The following is a 15313-nucleotide window of genomic DNA, read 5'->3' as shown; positions in this document are numbered from 1 at the left end:
TTATATTTTTGTAGTGTGACAATCTATGTATAATGCGCACACATTTTTATATATCACGAATATAAAATAAACATAACGGCAGCCGCTGTAACACTGCCCCATTTTAATATATGCAAAACATATTTATATAAAAATTTTCACAATTTTTTGTATTCTTTATAATAATTATTTATTTTGTTTAACTGTACAAAAATTTATTAAAAAAAAAATTATTAGTCTGTAATTTTTCATATTCATGGTAAGATAAATTTTACAGATTATTTATAAAAAAATAATTGTAGGAATTTTTATTGTTTTTTTCTACTTGAAACTGAATTAATTTTAAATTTATTGTTTTGTTTCTTTATTTATCTTTGTTAAGTACTTCATCAAATAAAAATAAAAATTTTTGAATTGTTGTTTCGAAAATTCTTGACATGCAGGTTTCTCATAATAACATGTCTATCCACTTCGAAGATAAACAGCGTTAGATAAAACACCAAATATCGATTGTTTGCAAAATATATTAAATGCTATTTGAATAATATATGAATGAATGTGTACAAACTATTTTGAAAACCTACGAAATATTTAATTTAAATCATTATCGAAAAAGTTTCGAATACTTTTCATATGAAATCTAAAATCATTACGATAGAAACTTGATTTAAAGGATTCGATGAAATTAATTTTTTTTAGTTATCCAGTCAAATTAGTCCATAAAATATAAGTAAGGTTACAAAAATTCCCATAGAGCTAAAAATTGGTATGAACGTTCAGAATACTATTATAAATGAATTGTGAAAAGTCCCCATCAATCCCCCTTGTGCAAAAAATTTCATTCAGGGGGGATGTTTGCAAAAATAGGCTTTTCGCGTTTTTCAACAAAACGATGAGTTTAACAGCAAAAATAGTCAATACTTAAGGCAAACAAGTCAATACTTAAGATATTAAAAAAATAGTGTCTAAAATAAGTGTAAATAAAGAAACAAAGCCAATGTAAATAAGACTAAGCGACAAACATTAATTTTTTACACTTTATTATATAAATAAGTATAATAAAAAAATTATTAAATTAGGGATTATTAAAATATAAAAAAAAAAAGATATTGTCCAAATAAAAAAATTTTGCAGTGCGCATTATCAGTTTTTTGAATATGTATGAATTTTTATATTAACGAGCTTTTAAGTATTATTAATAAATGTAATGTTACTTCCGTTAAATTAAATTCCAAAATTTATTAGTTACCAATAATTATCGTCATTCTTTTTTCACTCATATTCATTAAGCAATGTTATTCTTTGTTTTTTTTTTCCATTATTTTTTAAAATTAATTATTCACAAGATGATTAATCGATTTATTCATTAATTGAGAACATCAATAATAAGTATTTTTTGTATTTTCTATGTATAAACTTAAGATTGTCTTAATACCTGAACATAATACTTGTGTATAAGTAAATAAACTAAACGTGTCATATCTGGTCCCATATCTAATAACAACAATTTACTGTCATGAAATATAAATAAACTTAAAGTATATAGGAAAATATAAATAGTTTTTTCTATTGACCCAAAAATATCCCTCTTTAAATCATGATTAAAGCTAATGACATAAGTAAGTTGTTGAAGAATAATTTTAAAACGGGGTAAGTTATATATTACTAAAATATAGAATAAATATCGTCACTCTTATTTCAAAGGGTCATGATTTCAAGTTCACTTTTAATTAATAGGGTATTTTACTCTATATGAGAAAAAAAATCTAAAAATATATCATTAAGACAGCTTAGGCAAAAAGCAGTTGGAAAATGTTAGTTTTAGTTCATAAAATAGCAAAATAAATTTTTTAATTCAATTCAAAGTTTTAAGTTTTTTTTAAACCATGAAATAGTAGCCCCTACTTTATTATGTCATATGGCTGTATGAACTAAAAAATTTAAATTACAAACAACTGTCATATAAAATATCGGCGCATTTTTTAAGCAGGCAAATGACGTCATATAACAATAATTATGTTCCTGTTTTACATATGCTTTCCTTATAAATGGCATGTTTTTCCAATCCATTTAATGCCCTCTTTAATAACCCCAAATGTATCATATAATAATGTTCTATTTTAATAATTAGGACAATTAATAACTAACCCTTCCAAAAATCCAACCCTTCGCAATCTTCATAGACAATTATTAGTGTATTTCAGAATTTTTGCTGTCAATGCTGATGGTGCGTATGATGATGCATCAACAAATATGGTCATTCAATCGTCGATCTTCCATGAATTGATTTATACACAAAGCTAATTTAATTTACAAAAAAGAAATCTACGAGTTTGAATTTCCAAACTGCAATTACCGTGTATTACCACTTTAAATTTTCTCTCATTTTGCGTTTTTGTAATTTTTGTCACAAACTAAACTGAGGATCCTAAAATTTTTCAAACCTTGTAAAGTTCAAAATGCCTTTTTTATTGATTTTTAAAACTTGTACCAACATACTTTGGGACACTACTGAATTTATTTCCGATTAATTTATATAATAAATTTGTTTTTGTATAATTTTTCACTAGAGCGATACATAAACCTTAGTCTTAGCTTAAGGTCTATATGGTCTCATAATAAGCAAGACGGATGCAGGAAATTTTTAGAGAATATGAACACTTTTGTCGTAAGTAACTAATAATTTTATACTTACCATGCACTTCTTTGTATGTTTCGTTGCCTGCTGACACTCGACCTTCGAGTAAGAGAACATTTTTCATGTCAAAATATGATATTCAGTCACTATTTTTCAATAAGTTAATTCTGCGATGAACAGAAAAGCACTTTACCAAACACTTTACTCGACGTATGTTGAGCGGGGTTAAATCATTAAGCCGATCTAAGGTATGTTTTGAGATGACGCAAAGTTGAAAAGGAGCGTTCATTCATCGCATTGTCACAAGTAAAACTGCCAGAGCGCGAAGTATTTGGTAGAGATTGGAAACGCATCTTCATTGCAAATATCGAGTGCTTCAAGAATTTTTGACGTCCTATAAAGTCATGCGTTTTCGCCAATGTCAAACTTCATCGACCCAGATGTCACGGAAATCATCGTGCAAATAGTACAATTCAAAAAGTTGAGCGTGAGAATCTTCATCAGAATTGTTCTTTTTGTTGGGAAAGAGACAAGCAAAATTTTATAAAATATTGCGGTGATTTAAAAATAAATCCTGTTAATATGTCAGAAACAAATCGATGTACGGTATGTAAATGGCGATTCGGAAATAATCTTCAACGTTTTGACGCAAGTCGTAGCTTCCGAAGCTCCTTGTCAAATTGATCGCAGATTTTGCGATGCGGTCGATCGCCAACTCCCCTTCCCCCCATGCAAATGGCTCTGGAACGATTCGATCCTCTGGAATTTCGAACCTCGGATACGATTTCAGATGTCTATTGTATCCTAATTACATCACATTCTATAATGCAAAGACAACCAAAACTTGGTTGATTTTGATGAATTTTGAAGTGGCTCTGAGATATCGCCCTTCTTAGACGATTTCATACTATATCTCAGAAATCACACGTTCAATCGTCAAATGGAACCGATTTTTGCATTTTTTCGGCTCAAAAAATGAAAACAAGTTTGGTTAACTCAATCATTGGTTGAGTAGTTTTTAAGACATTGCCTAAAACAAACCCTGTACGAAACACAACATCATTTGTTTATTGCTTAAATTTAATTTTTCAACCTTCTGTGAGATTACTTATTAATTTCTACTTACCTTCTCCTATAGACTGTAGATTGAAGTAAATTATTTTAATTGATTGAAGCCGCACCTAGATTTTTTTGAAGATTTATTGTCGATTCTAAAAGAAAAAATCGTGCTAAAATGGTAGCATACATGGTAAGCATCATGTTTCATAAATGTAAGCATCATGTTTCATTGTTAAAAAGATTGATCACATTCTTTGAATGAAAATGAGCAAATTTCCATCGGTTTTAAATGGGAAGCTATTGAATACCAAAATTTGAGAAATTGACACCGTTGATAATAACGCAGGTTCCTTGGAATCGGCGGACTGTTATATAATCAAATTAGATGAGAGTGCTTTAGAACTCTTCCCTTCAAACAAAAGTCGTTGCAATTTGAACAAAGAATTTGCACCCGTTTGTGTAGGCCCTTAAAGATATGATATATAAGGCAGCAAATAGAACAAACGTTGATAATAACATCCTTTTTTTTTTTATTAAATTTTTTGTTTTATCTGTTATTATTTGCCACCATTGTGTTTGTCACGATTTTTTATCTTTAAGAATTGTCAATAAATCAATCAGCTGGAAAAAATTTTACCGAAAATAGGCTATTTTCATTTCATTACGAACCACCTAAAGAGAGGTAATTTTTAATCGCAACTAAAGAATTAAAATTAACGAACGAATTAACAATATATCTAAAAATAATATTTTTAATTAACTTTTTTTCTTAAAGCGTATGGATTTAAGATTAATAATGTTAAAATTCAAATAAAGTATGTGAGCTTTGTTAATACTAAACCGTTCAGAAGTTACCCAAATAAATTAAATGTTAAACTACTCTAAATTAATCGTTAAAATTTAAAGAAAAAATTAAAATATTGTCACATTTATTTTAATATTGAAAAAAATACAAATAATCTATCGCTAAATATTTTTATCTAATTTTTTTTATTTAAATATGTTAAAATTTGCCATTTTTTAAGATACTTTTTATTTCAACGAAGAATATAATAAAGTCCTCAATATTTTTTAATCTATATGAAAGATAACAAAATATTTTTTTACAAAAAAAAAAAAATAATAATAATAAAATAAAAATTTTAAAAAAAATTGAATTTGTCATTAATACATATAATCTAAAAATGATTATAGGTAAAAATTCCTGATGTTAATCATTACCGTTTCTGAGTACACTACTACTATTTTATCAATACTTGAAACTAAAAAAAAAAAACAATTTTTCCATTGGTTTATTTATATATCCTTAATATACCCAATATAAATATTAAACAGAGATTGAATTTTTACACAGTAGCATTTTGCGAAGACTTTCTATAAAAGTTTAAATTAAATGTTGAAATACTTCAATTATTTTGTTTTAATCAGCCTAACATTAAAAAATATAAATTTGAATTTTTATTGAATTTACTGGGATAGTTAAAATTTTGTTCACATCGAGAAAGGTTTTAATCAAGAGTACACGGACAACGTATTACGTAAAAGAACGGAAATAATGCTTCAAAATTACAAAAGATAATTCAAATATTTCCCAGCGCTTTCGCATTATCACTAGATCGCTACAAACAGCTGATGACCTTTAAACGGTTGATCAAATTTTTACCACATAGTGCTAGGAATCATCCTTTTAGATTAAAAAAATAATCACTTTGAAATCTGTCCAAGCCTGTCACTCATCGTTTTTTCGAAATTTAACTAACTCGAAAATGCTCACAATTTAGCACTAAATGTGAAAATAATTTTAACCTGATAAAATAATGTGAAGAGTTTAGAAAATGAATGATTTTTCAATCAAAACCAGGCCTGGCTCGAAATTAGTTGAGTTGATCCTACACATAGTACGTCAAAAGTTCACTTTCGAGTACCATTGTTTCTTTTAAATCAATTGAGTCAAATTTTCGAATTGTATAAAGTATTCATTAATTTCGGACCTACCCTGTTATAAAAAAATCCAACTAAACAAGATGAACTAGTAATTTTTAACAAAAAGTAAGCAAGCGCAGATGGGAATATTTGAAAAAAATAATAAAAAAAATAAAGAAAACTTTAAAATTTAAAAATTTCTTCAATAAAAGTAATTTTAATGAAGAAAAAAATTTGCTGAAAGGAGTTTAGTTTTGTCGTTTTCTCGAAATGACATTTAATTCAAGAGATTTTTCAAGTATTCGCGGAATTACCAGTTTTGTTTATCTTAAACAAGATTTACTAAAAAATTTCCGTTTTCTAAAATTTTACAAAAGGGTATCATGGTTTTTATTAATCTTCTGCTATATTCAAAATTTATTTACATAGCTCGTTTGATTCTTGAAAAATATCCTGTAAAAAAAACTTGAAAATATTTTAATGCAAACTGAAGCAAAATCAGCAATAATCAAAAAAGTTAATTATAAAAATAATTTAAACATGCATTAAAAAGTCTTTGTAAAAAGCAAGCAGTGTAAAAAATTTTTCTGAAAGGATTATTTTGTATAAAAATTTTGTTTGTAAAAATTTATAATTAAAAATTGGCTGTTGTAGATTTTATTAATAAAAACTAATATTGTAATTTGATATGAATACAAAAGTTATATAATAAGAGTATATAGTTACGTTGTTTCAAATTTTCCCGCCGTTATAAAAACCAATTAGATTGAATGACGTCATTATCTATTTCAGTATAAATAAATTTGTTTTGTATGAGTCATAGTTCCGGGTAGAGAAAAATAATAACAAAAAAACCCTCCAAACATAAAAAAAAATATTGGTGAAAAAAGAAATAACATTGAATATGAACTAGAATGGCGATCGAAAAGGGTTTTAGAAAAGACTACAACCAAGTAAATAAATTCTTATCCTGAAGAAAAAAACGATGACCTAAAAATATTAAAATTTAGATTTTGAAGTTATTTTTAAGTTTTTCCCTGCTTATCCAGTCAAATTACACTTCGAAGGTTACAAAAATTCCCATAGAGCTAAAAATTGGTATGAATGTTGAACAATTTTTGCTGTGAAACTCATCGTTTTACTGAAAAACGCGAAAAGCCTATTTTTGCAAACTTCCCCCCTCATTAAAATTTTTTGGACAAGGGGGATTGATGGGGACTTTCCACAATTCATTTATAATTATTGCATTCAGAACATTCATACCAATTTTTAGCTCTATGGGAATTTTTGTAACCTTACTTATATTTTATGGACTAATTTGACTGGATAATCTCCGGTTTTTCAAGTATGTTAAAATTCTTCTAACAATTTTAAGGTTTTTCAAGATTTTCCAAATCGTTCGCCATTCTGTGAACTAAATGTAATTAAAAACACATATTCCAAATTTTAGTTTATTATAATTTTGTACACTGACAAAATCAAATACAAAAAATAAAGATAAAATATGGGGGTTTATTAGGTAGACAATTACATCGCATGCAATTCCTAAATAACTATAAAATATTCCTCAAGTAATAATAGTTATTTCACTCATAACATAAGTAATAATTAATATTGATATAGATAATAGATATAGGAAAACTGCCCGCCCTGACCTTAGATTACTTTTTTTTTGTATGCAATTGAATAGATTTGAGCGTTACCACTCTTGGATAACGCTTCGTTTGTCTATCTACAGGCACTTAAAAATAGCTGTGGGGCCCATACAAACTGTCCCAACTGTAAAAAAAGAAACTTGTGACAACTAAATTAATAAAACATACAAAGTGGTTACAAAAAATCTCAACACTTGTATATAATTTGTTGTGATTATAAACTAAATTTAAAAAAAAAAATTAAATTAAAATTGGCATGATTAGAAAATAAATTCGCATTGCGACGTAATTTGCATATAAATATATATGTATATGTAGATAAAAATATAAATTGAATAAAAAGCTATCACAAGTATCTTCTTATACAATATGAATTTGTGCTACGAGACCCCTTCCCGCAGAGCCCATCCATAGCAATCATTCGTTGCATAGTCATCAAAAATGTAGCGTTTATCATTAAAAAAGAGGCAGTTTGCAAAACAAAGATATAATTTATACAGTAGTAGTTTTTATAGCAGTGCGAATAGTGGCACGGAAGTTTAAAGCAATAAACACCGTCCCTTCTTCTTCTTTTTCACCTGGAGTGCGGCACGGGTTGCAGTTTCGAACACTTCTCGTACACCTTCCTTACTTTTGGCAGAGCACTCCAAATACGCAAAGGCGTTTATTTTTTCAGCCATAGCACGACCTTCTTGTGGTTTAACTGGTTCTTGTTTCATTTTACTCAGTTCTTTTATGGTGTTTGGATCATTTCGTAAATCTTTTTTGTTACCAACCAAAATAATTGGTACATTAGGACAAAAATGTTTTACCTAAATAAAATTATTTATAATTTAGAAACAAATGAAAGGTATAAATTTAATTTTTTGAAATGCACTTACTTCAGGTGTCCATTTCTCAGGTATATTTTCAAGTGAGTCAGGTGAATCCACTGAAAAGCACATAAGGATAACATCGGTGTCCGGATATGAAAGTGGTCTTAAACGATCGTAGTCTTCCTGTCCAGCGGTATCCCAAAGTGCAAGTTCAACTTGCTTACCATCGACCTCTATATCAGCCACATAGTTCTCGAATACTGTTGGTACGTACACCTCTGGAAATTGGTCCTTGCTAAAGACGATCAGCAAACAGGTTTTACCACAGGCTCCATCACCCACAATCACCAACTTCTTTCTGATCGCTGCCATGGGTTCTATAAAGAACGCTTGATATTACAATCACAACCGTCAACGCCTATTGACTTATGAAACGAAGATGGCTGCCTATCAATGGGTACGTTCAATTAACCCAAAATATAAATTTATAAACCTTGGCTATCCTTCGGTCGAATACACCACATGGAAAGACTTCTTCATACAATACACAATTGTTTCAATTTCTTTAAATACCAATTAAACACAATCAAATCTAAAATAAAAATTAATTAAAATGCACTTCAAAATACAACTACGACTATCTTGTGCACAATCGCTATGCTCAGACGATTAGTTCATTCATTCAAGCAAGCTTGCCACTACCAAAACGACTAAACCATAGAGATTAGTCACGAGTTGTTTCCGTTCATATTTAATTGAGTGGGTGAATCCTTTTTAATTTTTTACAGATAAATATTCAATTATTCTTACCAAATTTTATTAATTTCTAAACTTGAATATTAAAGAAACATTTATTTTATTTGATTACACCAAATATGTAACTAAAAAAATTATGCTTTAAATCTACACAATTTGTCTACTGTATCAAATGAGTCATCGATGTTAATATTAGTACCAAATTATAATGAAAGATAGCTTACAATTGCTTACAATCGACTGTCAAAGCAAGTTTAGAAATGTCAAAAGAGGTGTAAAGTTTATTTCACCCAATGACAGTCAAACTATTATTTACGTCAAAAACTAAATTACATCATAAACAAATATAGCATTTAATGAAATAATGACATCGATTGATACTAATTCAAAAGTAAATAACGATGTTTCCAATTCGAATGATGTTGACCGTGATAGAGAACCTGGGGCATCCTTGGAGACCATGCTGGTTACAACCGATTCATATGAAGAAATTGAGACAGAAAATTTCATGAGCTCAAGTTTAGATGAACAGTTATTAAAAGCTAAACTAGAGACTGGATCGGGTAGTATTAGTGAAATACAAGAGAAATTTAATGATGTAAAAGTGGACGAACAGAAGGAGGAGGATTCGTCTAAGCTAAATAATCAAGTAACTCCAGATGGAACTATTGATGTAAGTACAGCTATATTTATTTGTTTATTTAGTTTATAAAAAAAATGAATCAGAAATCATATCTCAGTAACTGAGAATGAATTAAACTTGGTTGAAAATTTAATTCAATTAGCATGAATTCGAAATTTTCAACAATAGATCTCTAAAAAGCTTCAAATGCGATGCAAACATTATTAATTATTGTGTGCCACTAAAGTTAGAGAACTTTTGCAAATTGTAGGATTAATAAATGTTGCGAATTTATTAAAATAGATTACAGGATTGTGAAAAGATAAGAATTACCATAATAGGGAATATTCATGTATTTTTTTTATATTTTTAATTCATTGTTTACACCGTTATAACAAAGTAAAAAATATAAATAGTGCTTAAAAATGCTGTATTTAAGTGTAAAAAATATTTAAAATACATTATAATTTTGAGATATTTAAACGCAGTTTTTTGGCGCTTTCTGTTGATGACGTATAAGTACGTGATCTATCAATTGGTGACAGTTCAATGTATAATTTACACTCGTTATTATTAAGTTTTCTAATAAAAAGCCGTAGAATAGTATAATTTAATGAAATACCATATAAAATGTAAGTAATTAATATCATACAGTATGTCAACAAATTTGACAAGCCCGTACTATGATGTCACGTCCGTATAAAAATTTGAATCCTCACCCTCACTGAATTTGTACTTTTATTAATTAATTTTAAGTAATTAAAAAGATATTAATTATTAAAATAATGGTTTAGTTGAAATGTCCAGTCAATAAAGTTACGGAAGAAAAAAAATTGAACCAAATTTAAATTTCATGAATATTCCCTATTGATAGATAAATAACTGACAAAATATTCATTAAGAAAAGGCTCAAGTCTATTTAGTATCATTAAATGAAATGAGAACTTAACAAGTGCAAATTTTCCTGCAGCGTAGGGTGCTTCATCCAAATTGATTTCACAATACTTTTAGTAATACATAAGCAACCTTTCGGTTCTGATTAATGGTTAGTTATGAATTTGTTCTTCATATTTCGCAGGATTTGAATAGTTCGACCGTTTCTAGTTTGGAACAAAGTGCAGATTTAGATATAGCATTAATTGAAGATGAAGAATGGTTACAAAAAGAGAAACATGTATTTATTCTTAGTTCAGCTGGTAAACCGATTTATTCAAGGTACGTACCCTCATTTCTTTTACCAACTTTTTAGTATCAATCTAAAAGGCTAGTTACTAGTTCGCGAATGTAATTAGATATAAGATATTGATATCGAAACTTTCTCAGGGTTTATATCAACAAGGTCCTAGGTTTGATATAACTCCCCTCTTGGACCCCTCCCCCTGTAGCCGTGGAGCCGGAGGGGATGAAATCGTCAAAAGTGGTCAAATCAACCCTACCGAAAATTGATCAAATATTATTTAAAATGTCTTTTTAAGTAACTTTTGTAACTTGGTAATCTTTGCTTAACCTCACCCTTACCAAACTACATCCTTCTAAATATTATATTAAATCCAATAAATACCTAAGCCTGTTCCTCATTACTTGTTTTTAAGTAATTCTTACAATTGGCTGCTTTCAATAAAAATATTACAAGAATTATCAATTTTATAATATAAAAAAGTCTTGTCCGATGTTTCGGACCGTTTATTTATTTATTTTTTTTTTAATTTATTGAATATTTCTAGATATGGAAATGAAGATAAATTAGTTACTATATTTGGTGTAATGCAGGCATTGGTTAGTTTTATTCAAATTGAAAATGATTTAATTCGATCAATTCATGCAGGAAACATGAAATATGTTTTTCTAGTCAAAGGTCCTTTAATATTAGTGTGTGTTGCACGATCAAGTGATAGTGTTACGCAAATTATTTTACAATTAACGTAAGATTTCAAAAAATTATAAATTAAAATATTAAAATATTAATCAAGAATTACAATTTTCTTTTAGGTATGTATTTAATCAAATTTGTAGTGTGTTAACACTAACTCAACTAAATCGAATTTATGAACAACGAAGGAATTATGATTTGCGAAGACTTTTATCCGGAGCTGAGAGATTAATTGATCATCTACTTACATTTATGGAGACTGAACCTGATTTTATGTTAAGTGCTGTACGATGTTTACCGTTAAATACATCTGTTAGAGAATCAATTGCTCAAACTATTTCGCAAGCTTGTTCCAAAATTAAAGTAAGTTTTATTTTGTTTTACTTATAGATTAATATAACGTTTTAGTACAAATATTTTTGTAGTAGTTGTTAGTTTTTAATATTATGGGCATCAGGGGCGGATTTACGAATTTGCCGCCCATAGGCAGGCATCAAAGTGCCGCCTTTTTTTATAAACAAAAATCTGTTTTATTTATTTGGAAATTGAGAAATATTTAATATAATCAATGAAATAACATTTTAATCATAAGTAAGGTTTACAAAACAAAAAAACAATTCTTGTAGTAAAGTTTCAACTTCAATACACATTATAGCCAAAGAATTTAGTCTGTTCTCTTTCATCGTGGAACGCGAATAAGTTTTGATACGTTTCAAGCATGAAAATGAACGTTCCGCAGTACAATTTGCTACTGCAGTGTAAGTAAACATTCTAACAGCGATATCGATCATCGGATACACCTGGTGCAACCTTGAACGGGGATGGTGAATTCATCCGATAATTCAACCTCTTTTGTTGACGATTTGAAAAAGTCGTTGATTTTTCTCGATGAATCATCATTTTTCAACTTCTCTTCTTTCTCTTTTCTTAATTTAGAGTACTGATACCATCACTCATTTTAAACAATTCAAATACTTCAGTACAGTCTCACACATGGTACAGTTTACCAAAACAAGACGGAAGGTTAGGTTATAGTAAGTCTGAGAAATATTCTAAAACTTCCAGGATAGTGACATTCGCGAACATAGTGACTAGATATAGTTGTAGGTTTTTGTATGGTGTAAGATTTCCTTATTGATTGTATTGACCTTTAAATCGTGGTGTAATTGCTCATTTGTGACATACCAGGGTGCTTTTGTTACCATTCTTAACATTTTGTTCTGAAACCTCTGTATTATTTCAATGTTAGAATGTGAGGCTGTCCCCCATAGCTGTATACCGTATGTCCAGATAGGTTTGAGTATTGCCTTATACAGAATTGCCCGTTATGAAATAGAAAACGAAATGACCATATATCAGCTGTTAAAATGGCTGCTGTTAGAAAAGTGTGTCCAATTTTAAAAAACAAATCTCTAAAAAACATTCAGTACTTGTTTATATTCATTAAAATTTTATAAAGTTTAATATTTTCTTTTTTTTTTTACAGAATTTAGTATTTGCTATTTTATTGGCAAGAAATGAACTTGTAACATTAGTTCGAATGAAAAAGTATATAATTCATCCGGCAGATTTACATTTGATATTTAATTTAGTAAATTCATCTGAATCATTTAAAACCGCTGAAAGTTGGACACCAATCTGTTTACCAAAATTCGATGCAAGTGGATTTCTTCATGGTCATGTATCATATCTCGCCGAAGACTGTCAAGCATGTTTATTACTATTAACGGTCGATCGTGATGTTTTCTTTTCACTATCTGAAGCAAAACAAAAAATTGTTGATAAATTACGTAGATCTAATTGTTTAGAGCCGATAAATGAATCAATGAATCGTAAATTAGGTAATTTTAGTGTACCTGGTGTACCGGAAGTAAGACATTTTTTGTATAAATGTAAATCAACGGCGCAATTTTATAGTCCTGCAGTTTTACCACCATATACAATTGAATCGGAAAAGAAACGACTTCATACTCTTTATTTAGGAATGAATTCAAAATTACATGGTGTTGTTAGGCCGTTAAAGTTAATTTATCAGCAATTAGAAAAAGAATCAATTTTAGGCTGGGTGAGTATAATATTTTGGCTAAAGCATTTTTCCGTAGTTGGCGTTTTTTCTTTCGATTAAATGCAATAATGACATATTTTATACCATGTATATATGAAATATACAAGGTATATTAAGTTTAGTCGAAAGGTATATTAAGTTTAGGTTTTCATAAAATCACCTAATTAGTCCATTTCCGGTTGTTTGTCTGTCTGTCTGTCGTCTATCCGCCTGTCATCACCATTACTCAAAAACCAAAAGAGATATCAAGCTGAAATTTTTATAGCGTACTCAGGATGTAAAAAGTGAGGTCGAGTTCGTAAATGTGCAACATAGGTCAATTGTGTCTTGGGTCCGTAGGACCCATCTAGTAAACCGTTAGAGATAGAACAAAAGTTTAAATGTAAAAAATATTCCTTATACAAAAATAACCAACTTTTGTTTGAAACATTTTTTCGTAAGTATCACTGTTTACCCGTGAGAGCGTAAATTGTATTGTTTGTAATTATGGGAATATCAGTTATGTATGTGTGGCATGCATGTATGTGCAATGTGATGTCATCAACACTGTCTATGCATGGTATTTCAACAGTTAACTCAATCAATTGTTTGTTTTCACTTGTTTTAAGTCGCATTTCCTATAAAAGCTGACGTTTTTCGAAAAAAATCGATTAGATGAAAAATGTTGGTTTTTTTATGAAGATCAACTTCCTAATTTATAGTATTTTTTTTTGATTTATTAATAATCTTGCATTGATTTATTAATAACAAGTTTTTGTTTTTTGTTTCAGTTAACAACAGGTTTTGAATTATATGTTATTTTTGAACCCCTTATCGATAAACCTACAGCAATAAATGCAGTTAATAAAATATTAAAATGGATTAAAAAAGAAGAAGATAAAATATTTATAATGAATGCCCCCACCTTTTAAATTAATGTTAATTAAAAATTATTCTATTACATCGTTATTTTCGTATAGTTATTTTATTAATAAAATAAATAAAAGTATTTTAATGTTTATTGGATTGTATAAATTTGTTGATGAAAAACTTCTGTAAATAAAATCTGTCTTAATTTTGCTACCATGTAGCATTCTAATTTCGAATTAAAAATATTATTTTAAATTAAATTCTTTTATTTTTATTGTCCTTCTAAATTTTCTATGTACATTCAAACTAGAAATTTTCAATTTTAATTTTTGGAAATAGTTTTAACGTCAAATTGCAACCCCCCTATTGCGTATCTGACTGGTTTTTAACAATAAACTACGCCATCGGTTATCACGCTCAATTATCGGCTGTATTATAGTTTTTCTGTCATTTATTGACCCCCTACACTGAGAATTTGGTCGTCGGCATTTATTTTTTCTCCATAATTCTAAAATTTTGCCACTCCTATAATCTACCGATCTACCGGTGAATCTAGCGCTAAAGCAACCGAAAACAAAATGTGCAAAAAACAGAAGGAGGTTTGTGCAAATATCGCGTGACTTGAAATTCAAGAATGGACACTTCAAAGTTCCGTGAAGTCGGGAGATAAACCACGAAATTGGGAGTTCGCCTTTTTGAAACTGTTCGACATTTTGTGAATTTATTTTTTCTATAATTTAAAATTTAAGAATAATTTATATTGATATCGAAAGTCGGGAGAGACTGCACGATTTCGGGAGTCTCCAGATCAAATCTGGAGAGATGGCAACCCTAAACGAGATATGAAAAGAATATATTTCAATCCTTTCGATACTTGTAAATGATTTTGAAGGTCTCTTAAAAGTACTTTTCCAAGTAACAGGGTTTGTCTATAAAGTCCCTCTTTAAAGATTCCCTAATAATAATTCAATTAGATTTACTTTAAAAATTCATTTCATTATCTGTTAATTTTATAGATTATGAGAACGACTGTAAAAAATTAACAATAAATAATTAGTTTTATAAAAAATTTATTTGAATAA

The 15313-nt window shown here is 28.7% G+C and overlaps 2 protein-coding genes across 3 annotated transcripts; one reads left to right on the top strand and one right to left on the bottom strand.

The window, feature by feature from the left end:
* Window positions 1–6240: 6240 nt before the first annotated feature.
* On the bottom strand, window positions 6241–8898 carry LOC123299167 (ras-like GTP-binding protein Rho1). 2 transcript variants are annotated; one of them, XM_044881440.1, is made up of 3 exons: window positions 8880–8898; window positions 8136–8446; window positions 6241–8066 (listed from the first exon to the last, which is right to left on the bottom strand). In XM_044881440.1, exons 2-3 carry the CDS (start codon window positions 8439–8441, stop codon window positions 7794–7796), a joined length of 579 nt encoding a protein of 192 aa, XP_044737375.1. In that variant the 5' UTR covers window positions 8442–8446; window positions 8880–8898; the 3' UTR covers window positions 6241–7793. The 2 variants fall into 2 exon arrangements, with proteins under 2 accessions (XP_044737375.1, XP_044737374.1); XM_044881439.1 differs by lacking the exon at window positions 8880–8898 and adding an exon at window positions 8563–8748.
* Window positions 8899–9044: 146 nt separating this feature from the next.
* Window positions 9045–14293, top strand: LOC123299166 (vacuolar fusion protein MON1 homolog A). Its single transcript, XM_044881438.1, has 6 exons — window positions 9045–9498; window positions 10526–10662; window positions 11172–11369; window positions 11437–11680; window positions 12804–13382; window positions 14153–14293. Exons 1-6 carry the CDS (start codon window positions 9190–9192, stop codon window positions 14291–14293), a joined length of 1608 nt encoding a protein of 535 aa, XP_044737373.1. The 5' UTR covers window positions 9045–9189.
* The last annotated feature ends 1020 nt before the right edge of the window (window positions 14294–15313 follow it).

This window comes from Chrysoperla carnea, chromosome 4, assembly GCF_905475395.1.
Source record: "Chrysoperla carnea chromosome 4, inChrCarn1.1, whole genome shotgun sequence".
Taxonomy (NCBI): domain Eukaryota; kingdom Metazoa; phylum Arthropoda; class Insecta; order Neuroptera; family Chrysopidae; genus Chrysoperla; species Chrysoperla carnea.
Note: the sequence above shows the minus strand (reverse complement) of the source record. Positions and strands in the feature narration are given on the sequence as shown.

Bases quoted from the DNA above. Each gene is read 5' to 3' on its own strand.
- LOC123299167 (XM_044881439.1), bottom strand. From the start codon at position 8,593: ATGTGGTGTATTCGACCGAAGGATAGCCAAG. The intron at 8,447-8,562 runs GTTTATAAATTT...CGTTCTTTATAG, and splicing joins TCGACCGAAGGATAGCCAAG to AACCCATGGCAGCGATCAGA. The intron at 8,067-8,135 runs GTAAGTGCATTT...AATTTTATTTAG, and splicing joins CTGAGAAATGGACACCTGAA to GTAAAACATTTTTGTCCTAA.
- LOC123299166 (XM_044881438.1), top strand. From the start codon at position 9,190: ATGACATCGATTGATACTAATTCAAAAGTAAATAACGATGTTTCCAAT. The intron at 11,370-11,436 runs GTAAGATTTCAA...ATTTTCTTTTAG, and splicing joins CAAATTATTTTACAATTAAC to GTATGTATTTAATCAAATTT. The intron at 11,681-12,803 runs GTAAGTTTTATT...TTTTTTTTACAG, and splicing joins AAGCTTGTTCCAAAATTAAA to AATTTAGTATTTGCTATTTT.